Raw genomic sequence first — 15,760 nt, forward strand, 5'->3', positions numbered from 1 at the left:
CAGCCGGGTGGCATTGGAACCTCTGCCTGCTGCCGGGACCGGGGCTGCGGCTCCTCGGTGGCCTGGAGCAGGCGGGGACTGGAGGGGTCTGGGGCTGGGGGGGTCCCGGGGCAGATGGAGACCCCGGGCAGGGCTCACCGGAGCACACACCTCCATGAGCTCCTCTGGACCCAAATCCCGGCACACAGCAAGGGGCCAAGGGGCAGGGGTTGGGCCTGGGATGCTCGTCAGCCTCCAGAGCGCAGGGAAAGCCGGAGCCTTCAGCCCTGGAGCAGCTGATGCCCTTTAATGGGTATTTTTTCCTCCCCACCCGTTTGTTGGGGGGGTTTGAACCCACCGCCCATCACCTGTCCTCCCAAATAACTGTGTATTTGAGGTTTGGCCACCTCGGCTTGTGACCCACGTGCCCGCTGCCCCTCTTGCTGTTAGAAACTGCAGCTTGGGGTGCTGTGCCCCCCGTGCCCCCCCCACCAGGAGAGCCCCCGGGGCTGGTCCCAGAGCCGGGCAGCAGCAGAGCCAGGCCAAGGGCCGGCACCAAAAGGCAAAGGCGTTCGTTAAACCTCAGCACGAAGCCTTCACACACAATTAAAGCCGCATAAATTGAGTGTGGCTCGGTTCACCGCTGACGTGAATTAAGAGAACTTGAACCTTGGACTGAGGCGATCGCCTGGGGATTGGGTTTCACTGATGCCCTTTAGAAGATAATGGGGTTTCACCCTCCCGAGTGTCCCTGCACAGCCGGGTCAGGAGAGCTGTGGGGCTTGGCCTCACCGGGCGCTGCCACCCCACAGCAGCGCAGAAAGCCCCAAATCCCTCCTGTTCTGTGACTATTTTGGCGTGTTTCAGGCGGGGAGCGGCCGTACCCAGCTTCTACCCACGGCAAAGGGAAGGGAGGTCCCTCAGCCCTTCCCTGCCCAAAGCCACCGCTGGTCCCCTCCATCCCCAGCCCCCAGATCCCAGTGATTTCTTCTCCCGTTGCAGGGAGCGATGCGGAGCCGCCAGGGAGGGCAGGGAGAGCCCTGACTCATTGTCCACCATCGGGGAATGCGGCTGAAGCTCCCCCCCCCCCTTCATATCCCCACGGCTCTTCCAGTTGCGCTGGCTCCCTCCCGGCAGAGCGTTCCCCTCCAGCAGCCCCAGCGGAGACCGTCTGTGCGAGCCCTTCCCCGCTGCTTAATTACATCAAGCAGTAATTACTGTAATTCTTTTCAATTGGCTCTCTAATACAGTTAGAGCTTCGTGGGCGTCCGGACTCTCCCCTTCGGCCCCCCCCCCCGCTGCCCTGTGTCGCTGCTGCTTCCACACGGGAGGGTTTGATGAAGCCCGAAATCGCCTGACGCGCCGGGATCAGCCCCCTCGCGCCTGTTTCAAAGCACAAACCCACCCGCTCCGGGGGTCTCGGGGCCGGCGCCGAACAAACACGAGCTGGGGCTGGTGCTGCTCCAGCGCCAGGCTCCTCTCAGCTACTGGGGGGCCTGGTAAGGCCTCTCTCCACTTAACCCAGTTCACCCGGGTCACTGGTGGAACCCGTCCATCAAGAGGGGCTGCAGGAATCGCCCCGGTCCCAGAGCCAATCTGTGCTCAGGCAGCGCCTGCAGCCCCCGCGCGCGGCCAGGGCTCCTCCAGCAACAGCAGCATCATGGAATGTGTTGGGTTGGAAGGGACCTTAAAGACCCTCCAGTTCCACCCCTGCCCTGGGCAGGGACACCTCCCACCAGAAGCAGCACAAGGACCGATATCCACATCTCCGGTGCTCCCGCCGCAGCACAGGGACTGAAAAATCACATTTAATGACCCTAAACCCTCCCTCTGCTCCGGGGGGGACGGGGGTTTGCTTCCCCCCGGCCACTGCCGATGGAGCCTGGTGGGAGGCGTCCCTGCCCAAGGCAGGGGGTTGGAACCTGATGATCTTTAAGGTCCCTTCTGACCCAAACCGTTCTGTGATTCTGTGACTCCTAAACACAGCAATTAAAGAAGCGGCAGCCGTTGATGATTTACCCTGATTCCCCCCCAGAAACCCCAGCGCGACGCTCTCAGAGCTGGGCGAGCGGGGGCTCTTGGCCTCCCATCGCGCTCCCCCACCCCCTTCAAAACCACCTTCCCTCCTGTGCAACCAGACCCCAATTTGCTGCCGACTCAATGAAGTTTGTAGCATAAAATAAACTAGTATTTTTTTAAAAGCTAAATACGTATAAATTGGGCTGCACATCTTAATACATGGGTTGTTTTTTAGAGCCTGTGTTCCAGGGGGGGGAATGCCTGCATTTTGAAGAGCCACCGAACAGCCCAGGGAGCGAAGCCTTTGAGATGATGATATTAATACCAGGAGAGGGAAAAAAAAAAAATCATACTGTATAAAAGCAGTTAGTAATTATGTATAAAACAAGATCCGCTTCGTTATCTACTTCACCAAACCTTGAGTGTGAGAGGAAGGAGCACCCAGGAGGCAGGTGCCTGCTCGGATGTTAAAGGTGGAGGAAAACGAGCGTGTAAGGCAGCTGGTTAGTATCTCTACTCCAGAGGCCAAAACGCTTCAAAAAATCATAAATTCAGCAAAAATATCCCAAGGACTATTCAGCTTAATTCGGATCAGCGTTTTGGTAACATGACGGCAATAACCTCGATATAAGTAAATTATAAGCTGATGAAAATAAATAAAATTATAACGTGACGCTGCCAAGGATCGGCTCTAGGATTTAGATGGGGTTTTAAAACATCAACTACAGAAGCGGCTGCTTTCCGTTCTAACGGGCGCTTTCCAGAAGCTGCAAACAGGACCTGACCCCGCGCCGGCGCCTCCTCCCCAGCGCGGGACTTCACTGGGGGGCGTAAAACACACCAAAATGCATCAAATTGAAATAAGCCAGCGAAATTATACCTTGCGGCTATGGTTCTCGCAAATAACGTACAGTCTAAATTGCAGGCTGAGCAAACAGGGTTCGGTGGTGCCGCTGGAAGCCCAAGGCGGATGCGGAGCAATTAGGAGAAATGAGTACAAAGGCCATTTGCATGTGAATGGCGGGGGGGGGCAGGGGCGGGCTGAGCCGGCTCCATTCACACGCCACAATACACCAGCTGGTAAAAGCAACTTTATTAGTGTCCCGCAGCAAAATACATTAGTAATTGGTAACCAGGCATTAAAATTCCCGTCCGGTGTCACACAGAAGTGATCGGCCGCCTCCACCATTGTGTGTTTTAATGGATTTGCTGGGGGGCTCCCCCCAAGACACGTGTGAAACCTCCCCCCCCAGAAAGGCAGAGGGGAAAGTAGCCCAAGAGCATCCCATACACCGGGTGTTCCGTGCACTGGGTGTCCTGTACAACGGGTGTTCCACACACTGGGTGTTCTGTGCACTGGGTGTACTGTACACCGGGTGTCCCATACACTGGGTGCCCCGTACACCGAGTGTTCTGTACACCCGGGGTCCTGTACACCGAGTGACCCGTACACTGGGTGTTCTGTACACCAGGTGTCACATACACCGAATGTTCTGTACTCTGGGTGACCCACACACTGGGTGTTCCGTACACTGGGTGTCCCGTGCACTGGGTGTCCCGTGCACCGGGTGTGCATGGAAGCAACCCGTCAGGAAAAGAGCTCTCTGGCCACCCGGGACAAGTCACATCCCATGTCCCGGCAGCACCAACCACGTCTCCAAACCCCCCCCAGCAAAACCCAACCCAGGCAAGGGGACATCGTTCTTCCAGATGTTTTCCAGTTGTGCTCAGACTGTTGCCTGCTGTATTTTCCTACTCCTTTGAGCGTACAGAGCTTGTTCCCTCTCCACCCCAGCAGCAGGAACACACTCACACATACAATACTTTAATTAATTATTCTTTTGAGCGAAAAGATCTAATTTTCCTCTCTTGATCAGACCGAAGAACTGCAGTCTCCGAGTAGCATGATTGAGCTGTTAGTGTTAACCGTTAGTGTTGCTGTAAAATCCTCTTTGGTTATAGAATAGTTTATTTAAAGCAAGATTATACAAAATAATTTTCCGCTAGAAATACACCCCTGTACTCTAAAAGCAACCTAAATTAACACACTCCCGCAGGCTGACGCTGTATCGATAGCACTTACCAATTTCGAGTATTTCCCCGTGTAATCTAAACAAAGTTATCAAAATTATATTAAGTAAATACATTTTGAGGAATAGTAAACTTTTGAAAAACAAAAAAAAATCCTTAGAATATTAAAAGTCGAGTTCTGGAAGAAGCAGTAGTGGGCTAAAGGAAAAAAACAACCGAGACAAGAGACCTCTCTTTAAATACTCTCCATGGCCTTGAACTCGCTGAGGGCCTGCACCGGGTTGACGTGCTTCTTCTGGGACGCTCTCTTGATTTTAGTTTGGGTTTCGTCCTGTTTCTCCCTCTTGACCAGGGGTTTCTTCTCCGGAGCCTTCATCTTCCAGGAGACGGCGGGAAGATTGAGGGAGGCCATGCCCTGGGACTTCTGGTACTTGGTGGAGGCCACGTAGGAGGCCTTGACGGTCTGCACCACCGCGTTCATCAGGTTCTTGGCGGCTTGGATGAGAGACATGGCGCTGTCCACCTGCCAGGCGGGAACAGGCAGCGTTACACGCCGGAAAAACCACACAAACACACAAATTCCACAAAACACGATAGCCCTGGCCTGTAAAAGCGCTCAAACATTGATTTTTCTGGGTTTGCTTTTGAAATCTGCGGTTCCAAATTGGAGGCCGGGGTTTTTCTTCGGACACCGAGGAGTTAAAGACCCGACTCGTGCCACAGAAACCCAAGCGCAGGGTTTGCCCGTGATCTCTGCCTTTTCCATGTTAAATCCCAAAGATTTGTGTTCTGCTGTTTGCCTTTGTGACTAAGCTTTAACAGTAGCTTATTCTCTAATGAAATTAATAAAGCTGTAGTAATAGCTTCATCACCGATAATAAATATTTAAATCACCCTGGGGTATGAAGTTGTACTGGGAAGGAGGGACTGGAACTGCCTCTTCAGCCAGGCCCAGAGCCCTCTCCCATCCCTCTCCCTGGAGCCCACCATCCCAGGGGGTTCCTGATTTACGAGAGCATTAAAATGAGAGAAAAAAAAGCATTTGCCGAAGCTTTGGTACGTGGCAGAGCTGAAGAGCCAAAAAGGGGGCAGGGTGGAAGAGGGAGGGAAGGACCACTGAGGTGACCTCGGTGGGAGCCCACTTCTCCTGGTGCCAGTGTCCTGCTCCGGGTGGGATCTCTGGCTCCCGAGTGCCCATTGCCCTGGGGCAGGATCTGATGTGGGGTCTCAGCACCTCTGCTCAGCCTACACAGAGTGTGGCTCCTCTGCACACCTAAATTCCTGTGTGTAGACACCTGTAGACATCTAAGGAGGGGTTTGGGGAAAAGCTCGAAGCCATTGCTTGTCTAAGAGCGAGCCAGGTTGAGCAGGGGGTGGCTGCTCCTCTTACGGTGCTGGAACTTTCCACCCTGCTGTGATGTGAGATTGCTCGGGCTGCAGGGTCTCACTGCCCTGGTTACAGCTCCGCTTTCCCAACATTTCTGCGGTCCATGGATGGGGCGGGATGTTAACACCCAGAAGGATTTTACTTTTAGAGGGGTGCAGCCCCCGTGACAGAAGTTTAACTCTGCTACGGGTGATACTGAGCCCCAGGGGACACAGACACGGAGAACAGGTACAACCGGGAGCCTGTTCATGTAACTCATGGCTGGCAGAAGGGTGTGTAAATCCTGGAGATGCTGGATCCCTGCAGTAAAACCCTGGAGTACGTATTTACTGTGTTTTGCCTTTGCTTTTAAGGATTCAGGTAGGAATATTGACCTATCGGCCATTTCTGGCCCTTCTCCAAACCTCCTGCCTCCGCCCTGACCATGGATGGGCAAAAACACCAGGGATCAAACATACCCCTCCCAGGGATCAAACCCCTCCAGGGATCAAACATACCCTCCCAGGGATCAAACATACCCCTCCAGGGCGAGGAAGAGTATGCCAGAAGAAATTAAGAATTTAGCTCCGCTTCCCTCCTCCCAACTATCTGTCATAAGGATTCCTCTTAGCAGGAAGAATTTTATGAACTACAGTGAAAAAATTATTTGGTAAGAAACGGCTGGAAGGGGGGAGCAGCCTGGCCGGGGGCAGCTCTCAGCCGTCATAAAACACAGCAGCCACTAGAAACTCCCTGCCCTCTTCAGGGCACTGCTATTGTGAAATATTAACATCTTGGGAGCGTTGCGGGACCCCAGCGTGTACCAAGGCCCCGCAGAGACAGGGAGGAGGTTTAGCTCTGCTGATTACAGTGATTTAACCCCACTAAGAGTGAAAAACAGTCTGGAAAAGCAGTAGAATACACACAGGTGAAGTGGATCTGTCTGCAGACGCTGCTGGGGAAGGAAAAGCAAAATCTTTATTTTTCCCCTTTCAAACAGTAAGCGTTTCCCTCTAAGAACTTACCAGGCGGCATTATAAACTTTGCATACGCTAAAACTCCGACTGAACGCTCCAAAATCTCTCATCTAAATTCCACCTATCACGTTTAGCATAAGAGCTGAGCTTGGAGTGCTCCCGCTGGAAGCAAAACCCGCACGTTCGTACGTACCCCAGACACCACCAGCTCCCCCCCGAGGTTCTGCACTTCGGCCTTCACTTTGCTGCAGATGTTGAGCTGGTGGCAGTAGAGTGCGATGCGCTGCAGGTAGGCCAGGAGGTCCTGCTTGCAGGCAGAGTCAGGGCACTGGGGGAACAAAGACAAAAAAACTTTGCAATCACAGAAACCGCAACAGAAACCGTTTAGGGAGAAACCAGACAACTCCGCTCTGTAACGGGGAACGTGCTCCGGGGATCATCCCCCTTCCTGCTGAGCTTCGGTGTCCAAAAGACAACTGGGCGATACCTGGGCGTCACTACATACAGATACAAACCCAGAAGCAATAAACGGGGGCTCAGAGCACGGGGGCAGCCACTGGGCAAAGTCACTGGGGCTCCTTTCAGCTGCATGGCTGCCCTTGAGCTCCCTGCGAGGAGGAGGAGGAGGAGGAGAAGGAGGAGGAGGAAGGCTACCTAACCTTTCCAGAGCAGCTTTGTTACCCATAAAAGGTCCTTCCCATACACTGGCCAGGCCACAACAGCAACAATTTGACATCCAAGGTCTCAAGGCCCAACAGACAGATGTTACCAAACTCAGCCTCAATTCCCCATCTTAAAGTGTCTTAAGCTCGGAAATGATAAACCCGACAGTTGCTCAATTATTTCCAGCGAAGTAGATATTTTCCTGACTTCTGCTCCCATTCCTTAGCAGTGTGGAAACTAGATTCCTCACCAGGCATGAAATACAATTTTTAAAGTGCTTGCTGAAGCACTCATCCGTAAGATAAAAGTAACTTCCAGCTTTGCAATTGAAAGACTACGCAGGTTCCGGGGGCTGCGGCGCAGTTCAGAAAGCTGCTTTCTCGGAGAGAAACGAAGGGCCATCCCTCGCTTTGCCGGCCCGAGCGGCGAGGTGATTAACGAGCCCGTCTCACGCTGGATTTCAAAACAAGAGGAGCCCTGCTGAGAGGCAGCCAGGGTCCAAAACGGGATCTGCCAGCCTAAGACAAAAAGGCTCCGGGAAGCCTTTTACTACCCCGGCCAGTCCTGCAGTAGCTTTGGAAACGGCAGCGAGGATGGTGGCCATCAGTCAGCACTTCTCCAGAGAGAAATGGGCCATCTCAGATCTGCTGGTGGGCACTCAACTCCACCACGGCTTTGCCCACCCGGCTCTGGTGCCGTGGATGAATAAACCCTGTGCAGGCAGCACTAGGGGGCACCTACAGCCACCTGCACCCAGTGTGGGGCAACAAACATCTCCCACCTGGGCAGAGACTCGGGCAGGCCACACATCAGGGATGGTGCTGCAAGCTGTGCCCAAGATGACAGATTTTTAAGTCAGCTGGGATATATCCATGATGGCAGAAACTATTGCAATAGGGATGCAGGGGACATTACAGGGGTCTGACAGGTCATGTTCATCAGAAGGACATGGACCTGTTGGAGCAGGGCCAGAGGAGGCCATGGAGATGCTGGGAGGGCTGGAGCCCCTCTGCTGTGAGGACAGGATGAGAGAGTTGGGGGGGTTCAGCCTGGAGAAGAGAAGGCTCCAGGGAGACCTTAGAGCCCCTTCCAGTCCCTCAAGGGGCTCCAGGAAAGCTGGGGAGGGACTCTGGATCAGGGAGGGGAGCCATAGGAGGAGGGGGAAGGGTTTGACACTGAAAGAGGGGAGACTGAGATGAGATCTCAGGGGAGAAATTCTTTGCTGTGAGGGTGGTGAGAGCCTGGCCCAGGTTGCCCAGAGAAGCTGTGGCTGCCCCATCCCTGGAGGGGTTCAAGGCCAGGTTGGACAGGGCTTTGAGCAACCTGGTCTGGTGGGAGGTGTCCCTGCCCAGGGCAGGGGGTGGCACTGGATGGGCTTTAAGGTCCCTCCCAACCCAAACCATTCTCTATGATTCTATGACTCTATGTTCCGGAGCCTGCAGGTGAGGACACCATGCTGACAGCATGTACAGCTCTGACCACAGCAGGAAGTTCAGAGCAGGCGTTACGTGCCTACACAGAACACCTACAGCTTCAACATCCACGTGCTGTACACTGCATCGTGTCGAACACAGCATTTATTGCTTAAACCCTGCTCCGAACCCCAGAGCACTTTGCGCATCATCTTCTCATCTTCCCACCGAGCATTCCCAGGTCTCCTGGCCAAAACCAGTATCAGACAATGACTCCTCAGTTTTCTGCTCTCAGGCAGGCAACACTGTACCCGGCGTTACTTCACCTCTAGTGCCGCACCAGCAGATCAGGAAGGAATTCAACCAGCGTTAACCAGGGACAGGACTAAAGGCAGACCCTGCAGCAATCTCCATCCTTCCTAGATAACTGCACCTCATCCAGAAACTCCTAAATGTCCAGCATCCAGGGTCTTGGCACTCAATTCCCGGTCACTAAATGCAGGCTCTCCAGCACCCCGTACACCCACGTGCTCACACACAAAAGCCAAATGCTTTTCCCTGGCCCCACAGCTCAGCTTGGGGGCAAGCGGAGCACACCACCCTCCAGAAACTGCGTTAGCTGTGGGTCTGCCCCAACAGCTGCTCGTCTCGGAGAAGCCAAGCACCAAAAACTCCACAGAAACCGCAGTGATCGACCAGTGTTAGACAAGAGTCTTGCTCTAAGAAGTGTTCGCTTAACTTCTCCCAGCACCCGCTTCTCTTCCCACCGCCCAGACCCTGCCGAGATCCCCAGGTCTGCACCGTCTGCACGAGCTCTTCTCCGCTCACCCCCCTTCACAGCAGAATCCCAGTTCATCTTCTACCCCGGTCCTGTACAGCGGACCGGCAACTGAAGATTCAGCAAGGACACGGTACGCTTGGAAGAATAACCTTAGAAGTGGCACCAATTTACTACTCAGTGCTTCACTCCAGCTCAGGTTTACTGCTTCCAGCCACACAGCCTCTTCTCTCCAAGCAAAAATCCCCCCCTGGGTGTCAGCAGCAGGGTCTGAGCCCCAGTTCTCTTGTCAGACCTTCTCCCCTGAGCTACAGCTTGAGCTGCACAAGATGGAAGCAGGAACCAAGGTTTCCCTGTGTATTAAAGGCACAAAAGGAGGCTGCAGCACAAGCAGTGCTGTGCAAACAGGGGCTCACATTCACACGAAGCATTTGCTTCCCACAGCAGTAATCGATCTGCCATAACCCACATTTAACTCTCCAAGGAAGGTGAGTGTAGCGAATAAATACATTTGTTTTTTTCCAGGGCCAGAACAAGCAGGGTTTTTAAGCCGATGTGGAATTTCAGCACAGCAGAGAGAAACCAGCTGTGTTATACATTGCATATAGAGATGCCTCTGTGGCAGGGTGCTGGGCTGTGAGCTACGGCAACACACACACACACACAGAGCACTGCAACGGGATTTCTGGCAAGCTGGGACAGGGCTGTGGAACACAGGTTACGGAGATCCGGATGGCTTCATGGGCATCCGACCTGCTGCGTCCATAAACTAACAGATCATCTTCTTAGCCCCAAGGAAGGTAACGAAACATCCAAAGTACCTGCAACTCTGACGCTGCTTCCATCAGGGAAGCGAGAAGCGTGAATAACGAAGCAGCAAAACTTGCAGGTTAATTTTTTAAGCTAATCAATATTAGTCAGCGGTACAAGATGTTTTAGAGAAAGTCCACAAATAGCATCGGCCAAGGAGCTAATGAAAAGCTGGAATTACCATTTTGGAAAATGCTCTCCATCTCCCAAACAGCTCATCTAACAAAGAGAACGAGCAGCACGGCGGCAGAGTGAATTGAATGTTGACAAATGCACAATACGGCCCGTCAGAAGGGCCGCTAAACAATCCCAGGTACTTTATGGGTTTCGAGTTTATGGAAACCATTTAAGGCGAGACAGGCTCAAGGAAAAGAGGCTGCCGCATGTTTACCGGCGGCTGGAGGAGGCAGCAAAACATTAGCGGGGGAAGCAGCGGAATAGGAAATATTATTCGGCTGTATATATCAATATGACGTGAGTTGGAAAACCACAGCCCATACTGTGTGTGCTATTTCTATGAGCAGAACAGAGAATGCAGCTCAAAGACAGATGATGTTTAAATAGAGATGTAACACGAGATAATAAAGAACATCCACAAAAGGCACTGCAGATGCCTGTATGATCCCTGTCCTTTCCTACGCAGGAACACTCAGATAAAAACCCAAAAAACCCAAAAGGCAAGTTTCAACACTGATTAAGAACGATTACATTATTGTATCAACCTACAGCAGCCACAGACACAAAAACCCCATCTGCAGAGCTGGCTGGGGAGGATTCCCGCAGCACGGCCACTGCAGGTAGCTGTGACAGAAACAATTGTGTGTTGGGGGACACCCCCACCTCCCCAAGCCCCCCAGGATGAGACACTGTCCCAGACTCCGTGGTGGTCGTTGGCAAAAGCTGAGCTGGCTGCTCCCAGTCACATCCAGGATCCGTCCCAGATGGAGCACACATACACATTCCCTTCCTACCACCGGAGCTGCACCTGCAGAGAAGCAGAATCACCTTTTCCTCCCTTTTTGCAAGGAAAAGGGGCAGGGAAAGACACAAGAGCTCCCCCGGCGTGTGCTCATCAAGCCATGCACACAAGCCCCATCCCCACATGCCAGGTAGGTGGAAACCAGCAACCACCGAGACTTTTCTTCCTCTCACTGCATCTCCAGTTCTGGGGATGAACAACCATTCCCAATAAAAAGCTGCCGCCGGCCCCATGTAGCAGCCAGGCTCAGCACTGCAGGGGTAGAGAAGCCAAGAGCAGGCATTCCCGCAGCAGGACAGTACGCGGCAGCGCGTGTCACCCAGGAGAGCCACCAGCCCATCCCTGGACCATCTCCCCAGCCCATGGACCAGTGTGACAGCAAGAGCCTGCCCCAGTGCTTTACTGGGAAGTGGAGCAATCCCTGCGCTTGCCCCCAGCTCCTTCCAATTCAATGATACTGGTGTAACCTCGGCCTCCCGCCACCGTCACAGAAAACAAGCAACAGAATTTCTCCTTTTGCTTTGTAAGTATTTCAACGTTGAAAAAAAAAATAATAGGGAGAATCACTGCCTTGCTGCAAATCGTTTTCATTTGTGTCGTACTCATAACTTCTCCATCTTCCCCCATTCAAAACAAGCAGCTGAGTGAACGATGGAACACCTCTGGGAAAACCTGCCGGCTGACGGCTCGACACGTCTCAACAGCCGTGAAACACCTTGGATAATAGCTTTTATGGTTTCAAAGGAAATGTGCTGTAAAAGCGCCCGACGGCAGGAGTCGGGAGTTCCTGACACACTGACACGAGGGGTCGTGATTCAGCCGGTGTCACGGGGAGAACAGGACGTACACCCCGTCTGTGCGTGAAGAGCCCATGCGAGGCCGAGGACAGTGGCAGTGCTGGGCTGGAAGGGCCGCAGGGTTCCCCCTCTGTAACCGTCAGGCAGCTCCGCACCGACAGATCACTAGGAGTCTGTAAGGAGCGTGTCAGCACAGCGTATGAAATATGCAAGCTCAAAGTATTAGTAGGGAACGAAGTCGGGGAAAAAAAAAAGCTATATTCTTGTCAGAATGACTAACTGTACAGTCCCGCTCGTATTTATCTTCAAACATGGGTCTTCTACATTTTTAAGGACCTTACTTCTACTAAAAGGAGCCATTTAGTTTTCTTCTCTATTTTGAAATGGCTCAGTGCAGGAAACCGTATCTCAAGTTTGCATAAAACATGTGAATTAAAGGGAAAAAAAAGCATTGTAAACCTTCAGCCCAAGATCCCCTGAGACCTATAACACAAACTGCTCCTTGCTTCATTTACCTAGGGCAGCAGCACACCTGGTTCTTCCAGAAATACAGTTGTCAGAACACTACGGCAAGGAGACCCATTTTAAAAAGCACTTTTTGACTTCACCTCCCCATCGAACATTTCTCACCGCGTCACTAATAAAGGAGAGTGAAGACAACATCCTCTGGGTGCAACGTTCAAAACGGGACCCACGTGACAAAGATTTACTTCCAAAGCGACACGGTTTTATTTGAAACCTCGTGTTATGGATCTCCACTCAGGGAAGGACGGGAAAACATGCGCCAGCTACAAAATAAAGCTTAGTCTGTGATCTCAGACTTAACCTACCGGCCTTTCAGGGTCCTTCTTGAAGGCACAGTATTATTACTAATGCTGATGTTTCTCTGCAATTTGGGTGTGGATGGAGACCAAAGGCGCTTTTGCTTGGCCAAACCCAGCTTCTGAAGTGGTTCAGGACAGGCAGATGCATCGCATAAACCCCCGAGCTGGCCCATACTCTTTCATTCCTACAGAATTCTCTTAAATACCTTTGTACCTATAGCACAGCAACGCGCACAACAGCCTGGGACAGTGTAGAAATGCTCGGGTCACTACCTGCCTTGCTCAAGCTCTTCATGAACGCCGAGTAGACAACAAAAAAAAAATACTAGAGAGTGTTGCCAATCTCATCATTCACCCTATGAGGCATTTGGAAATTGTTAATATTAAAAAGCTGCCTCAAAAATAATATTAAAGGTTGTGCAATAGGCCACGTGCAGTAATTACGGTGTTGCCTGTGCAGCCTCGTCATCGCTTTGGAGAGTACTGGGCATATTCCGAGTGTGACAGAAGGGACATGAATTGAGTTTCAGTCCCGTTTGGTTGGAGAATCTGGCCTAGATTCCCTGTGACGTGAAGCGGTGCTGGCATATTGCTACCTGAAAATGGAAGGTGCTTGATTCAAGCCGTGGAGCTGCCGGTGTTACTGCTGGACATATTTAGCTGCTGACTCTGCTCAGGGTGGCAGGGGAGCTGCTAGAGAGAAAAGGCTAGAATTTTCCAGCAGCAAAACTGAAAAATCAGTTAAAAAAACCACCCAAATAAACACATTTTCTTCTGTTCATCATGTCTGCAGTACTAAAAGCTCTCCTATTTCTCATCTGTGCTGAAGGCTTATGAAAATGAATTGTGACTTACGTGGTCAGCAATAGTCCGGCCCAGCTTGTCCATCCGTGACCCAGCCTCTGCGATCTTCTTGGCCGCACTAATCACATCTGACGTATTTTTCAGCGGACCTTTACCCCTGCAAAACAGAACTGAGTCTACCTCCTGGCACCAGAAACCACAGAGTGAACTATATATTGCTTTTCTGACTCTGTTCCATACAGTACTGGAAGCGATTCCCCACGCAAATGGCACGGGTAAGGTTGCACAGAAATAGGCACCTTCATTTTCAAGAGTTTGCCCCTTCCAGCCCCTACCCATATTTAGGTTAAATCTAGGAATAAAAACATCTTAAATTTTACTGTTTTAAGCAACCTAATGATGATAAGAGATAACATTTTAGAAGACAGATTTGCCATTTTCATGGAGCGCAATATCAAGTTTAAAAAACAGCGTTGTATAAAATCTGGTAAATGAATTTCAAAAGGCATCAAACCCCCTCTCTTTCTTTGGCAAATAACCGTACTAGGAACTGTTTCTGCAATATAGTAATATCAAGAAGCCCATAGAATTTAATGTTGTAAGGAACTGAGCAAATATATATATACACACACATATATATATATTTTCCTTGGAACAAAAATCACCCTTAAGAAAGACTGAAAGAAAGACAGGCAATAACTGCTGTGTATCTATAGATCAATTTAAACAGTTATTACCACCCAGTCACTGCACAGTAATGCATCTCCCGAGTTAATACACAGACTTTAATAGGGTAACACTTAAAGGAAATTATAAGTAAGACTCTTAAGAGTACTTGCGAAATATTTCATTGAAAGAGGAGCACCCCAGTCAGTTCTGAGAGAAGGTGGCGTGCGCACAAATTAAAAAGACTCACCTGGTGAAGTCTGTCATTTCCATCATAATCATACACATTTGTTTGGCCAGAACGATTATGTCATTACCGCTGTCATCCCACTTTGATACTTCAGCATCCAATTTGCTCTTTTCTTCCTGGAAGCTGGCGACTTGCTCAGCGATCTTCGCTTTTTGCTCTTGAGGGAGCTGAGCCATGATAGCCTGGAAGAGAGAGTTTTCTCCCGTTGCCGTATGTTGCCACTTGTGGAAGGCTTTTTGGAGCGTTTCGCTAATAACCAATTTAAGTCATGTAGATGAGGGATAAAGCTTTAATAGCAGTCCTCTACCTAGAGGCTTCGCAGAACCATTTCCTCCTATTCTGAACCAAAGTTTACGCTCTTTCTTAAGACAGTGTGCCGAGGAAGACAAGTTGCCATCCGAAATACAGGCAAGATGAAATTGTTAGACACTGAAGAAGTTTTCCAGGCGTTACCATCCAGCAAAGGAAAAACTGCATGAAGAGCAGGTATCTGCCTTTTCTACAAAACGTAAGAGTTTTAAAAAGAAAGTTCTGCTTGGGTATCTCTCAGTGCTGCAATGCACACAAGAAATATGAGACTTTTTCCTGCAAAAAGCTAGATGTACTATTTTGAAACATGCATACTGAGGAACGAGTAAGAGAAAATAAAGAGTATGTGCTTACTCCTGAATAAAATCTATTAGAGTAGGTTTACAGCCTGTCTGAGACTCAGTGCCCTTGCCTTCATAAATACTAGAAGCAGTCGTGCCTCCAGGAGCAGGGGAAAAGGAGTCTTTGGTACAAAAAAGCCCCTGGCAGCAGCTGTGCTAAAAGGTAAATTAGAAATTCCTGCATTTAAATAAAAGCAGGGAGAGGGATACAGGTATAGAGAGTGCTTGCACGAGGAAGGAGAGCAGAAAAAATACTCTCAGTTAGTGTAATTCCGAAGCCAATGCGGCAGGAGTTTGATAAATAAGGCCTGGCTACTTCTTGCCTGGTTTCAGGCGAGAAGAGCCTTCACAAAAAATCTTTTGTGGCAGTTTCCCAAGAGCATAAATTGTTATCGATCCAGAAGGGGACACGTCAAATAAAAACAATAGGTAAGGCCTGTTTTTCCTTCAATGTACTGGTTTTAAGCTTTCACCTGTTAATGATTATGTATTGCCTATCAATGCTTTCACGTTTAACAGCCACAGGAAATGCAGGTGGTTTAAATGATTTCATTTTTGAGCTCCTCTCAACATTGTCTTCACCAACTGCTCAGTGGCTAAACACACACCAACACCTGCCTGAGAAGAAATTCTGCATTAATTTCTTGCCCACAAACTTCATATTTGCCCGTTGAAAATCCAATGGGATGATTTGCCCCGTATCTCCCTGCAGAAGCTCACCAACCAAATGGCAGTGCCTGCAACCTCTGCCAGTC

The 15,760-nt window shown here is 50.7% G+C and overlaps 1 protein-coding gene across 1 annotated transcript in view; it reads right to left on the reverse strand.

Moving 5' to 3' along the window:
- Window positions 1-3,069: 3,069 nt before the first annotated feature.
- Window positions 3,070-15,760, reverse strand: part of CTNNA1 (catenin alpha 1) — a 122,902-nt gene continuing 110,211 nt past the window's right edge. The window contains exons 15-18 of the mRNA XM_074155901.1: window positions 14,356-14,537; window positions 13,491-13,596; window positions 6,566-6,700; window positions 3,070-4,552 (exon numbers count right to left, since the gene is read on the reverse strand). Of these exons, the coding sequence (XP_074012002.1) occupies window positions 4,265-4,552; window positions 6,566-6,700; window positions 13,491-13,596; window positions 14,356-14,537 (711 nt within the window). The 3' untranslated portion in view covers window positions 3,070-4,264. The remainder of the gene's footprint in view (window positions 4,553-6,565; window positions 6,701-13,490; window positions 13,597-14,355; window positions 14,538-15,760) is intronic.

The sequence above is a fragment of the Numenius arquata genome, chromosome 11, assembly GCF_964106895.1.
Source record: "Numenius arquata chromosome 11, bNumArq3.hap1.1, whole genome shotgun sequence".
Lineage (NCBI taxonomy): Eukaryota > Metazoa > Chordata > Aves > Charadriiformes > Scolopacidae > Numenius > Numenius arquata.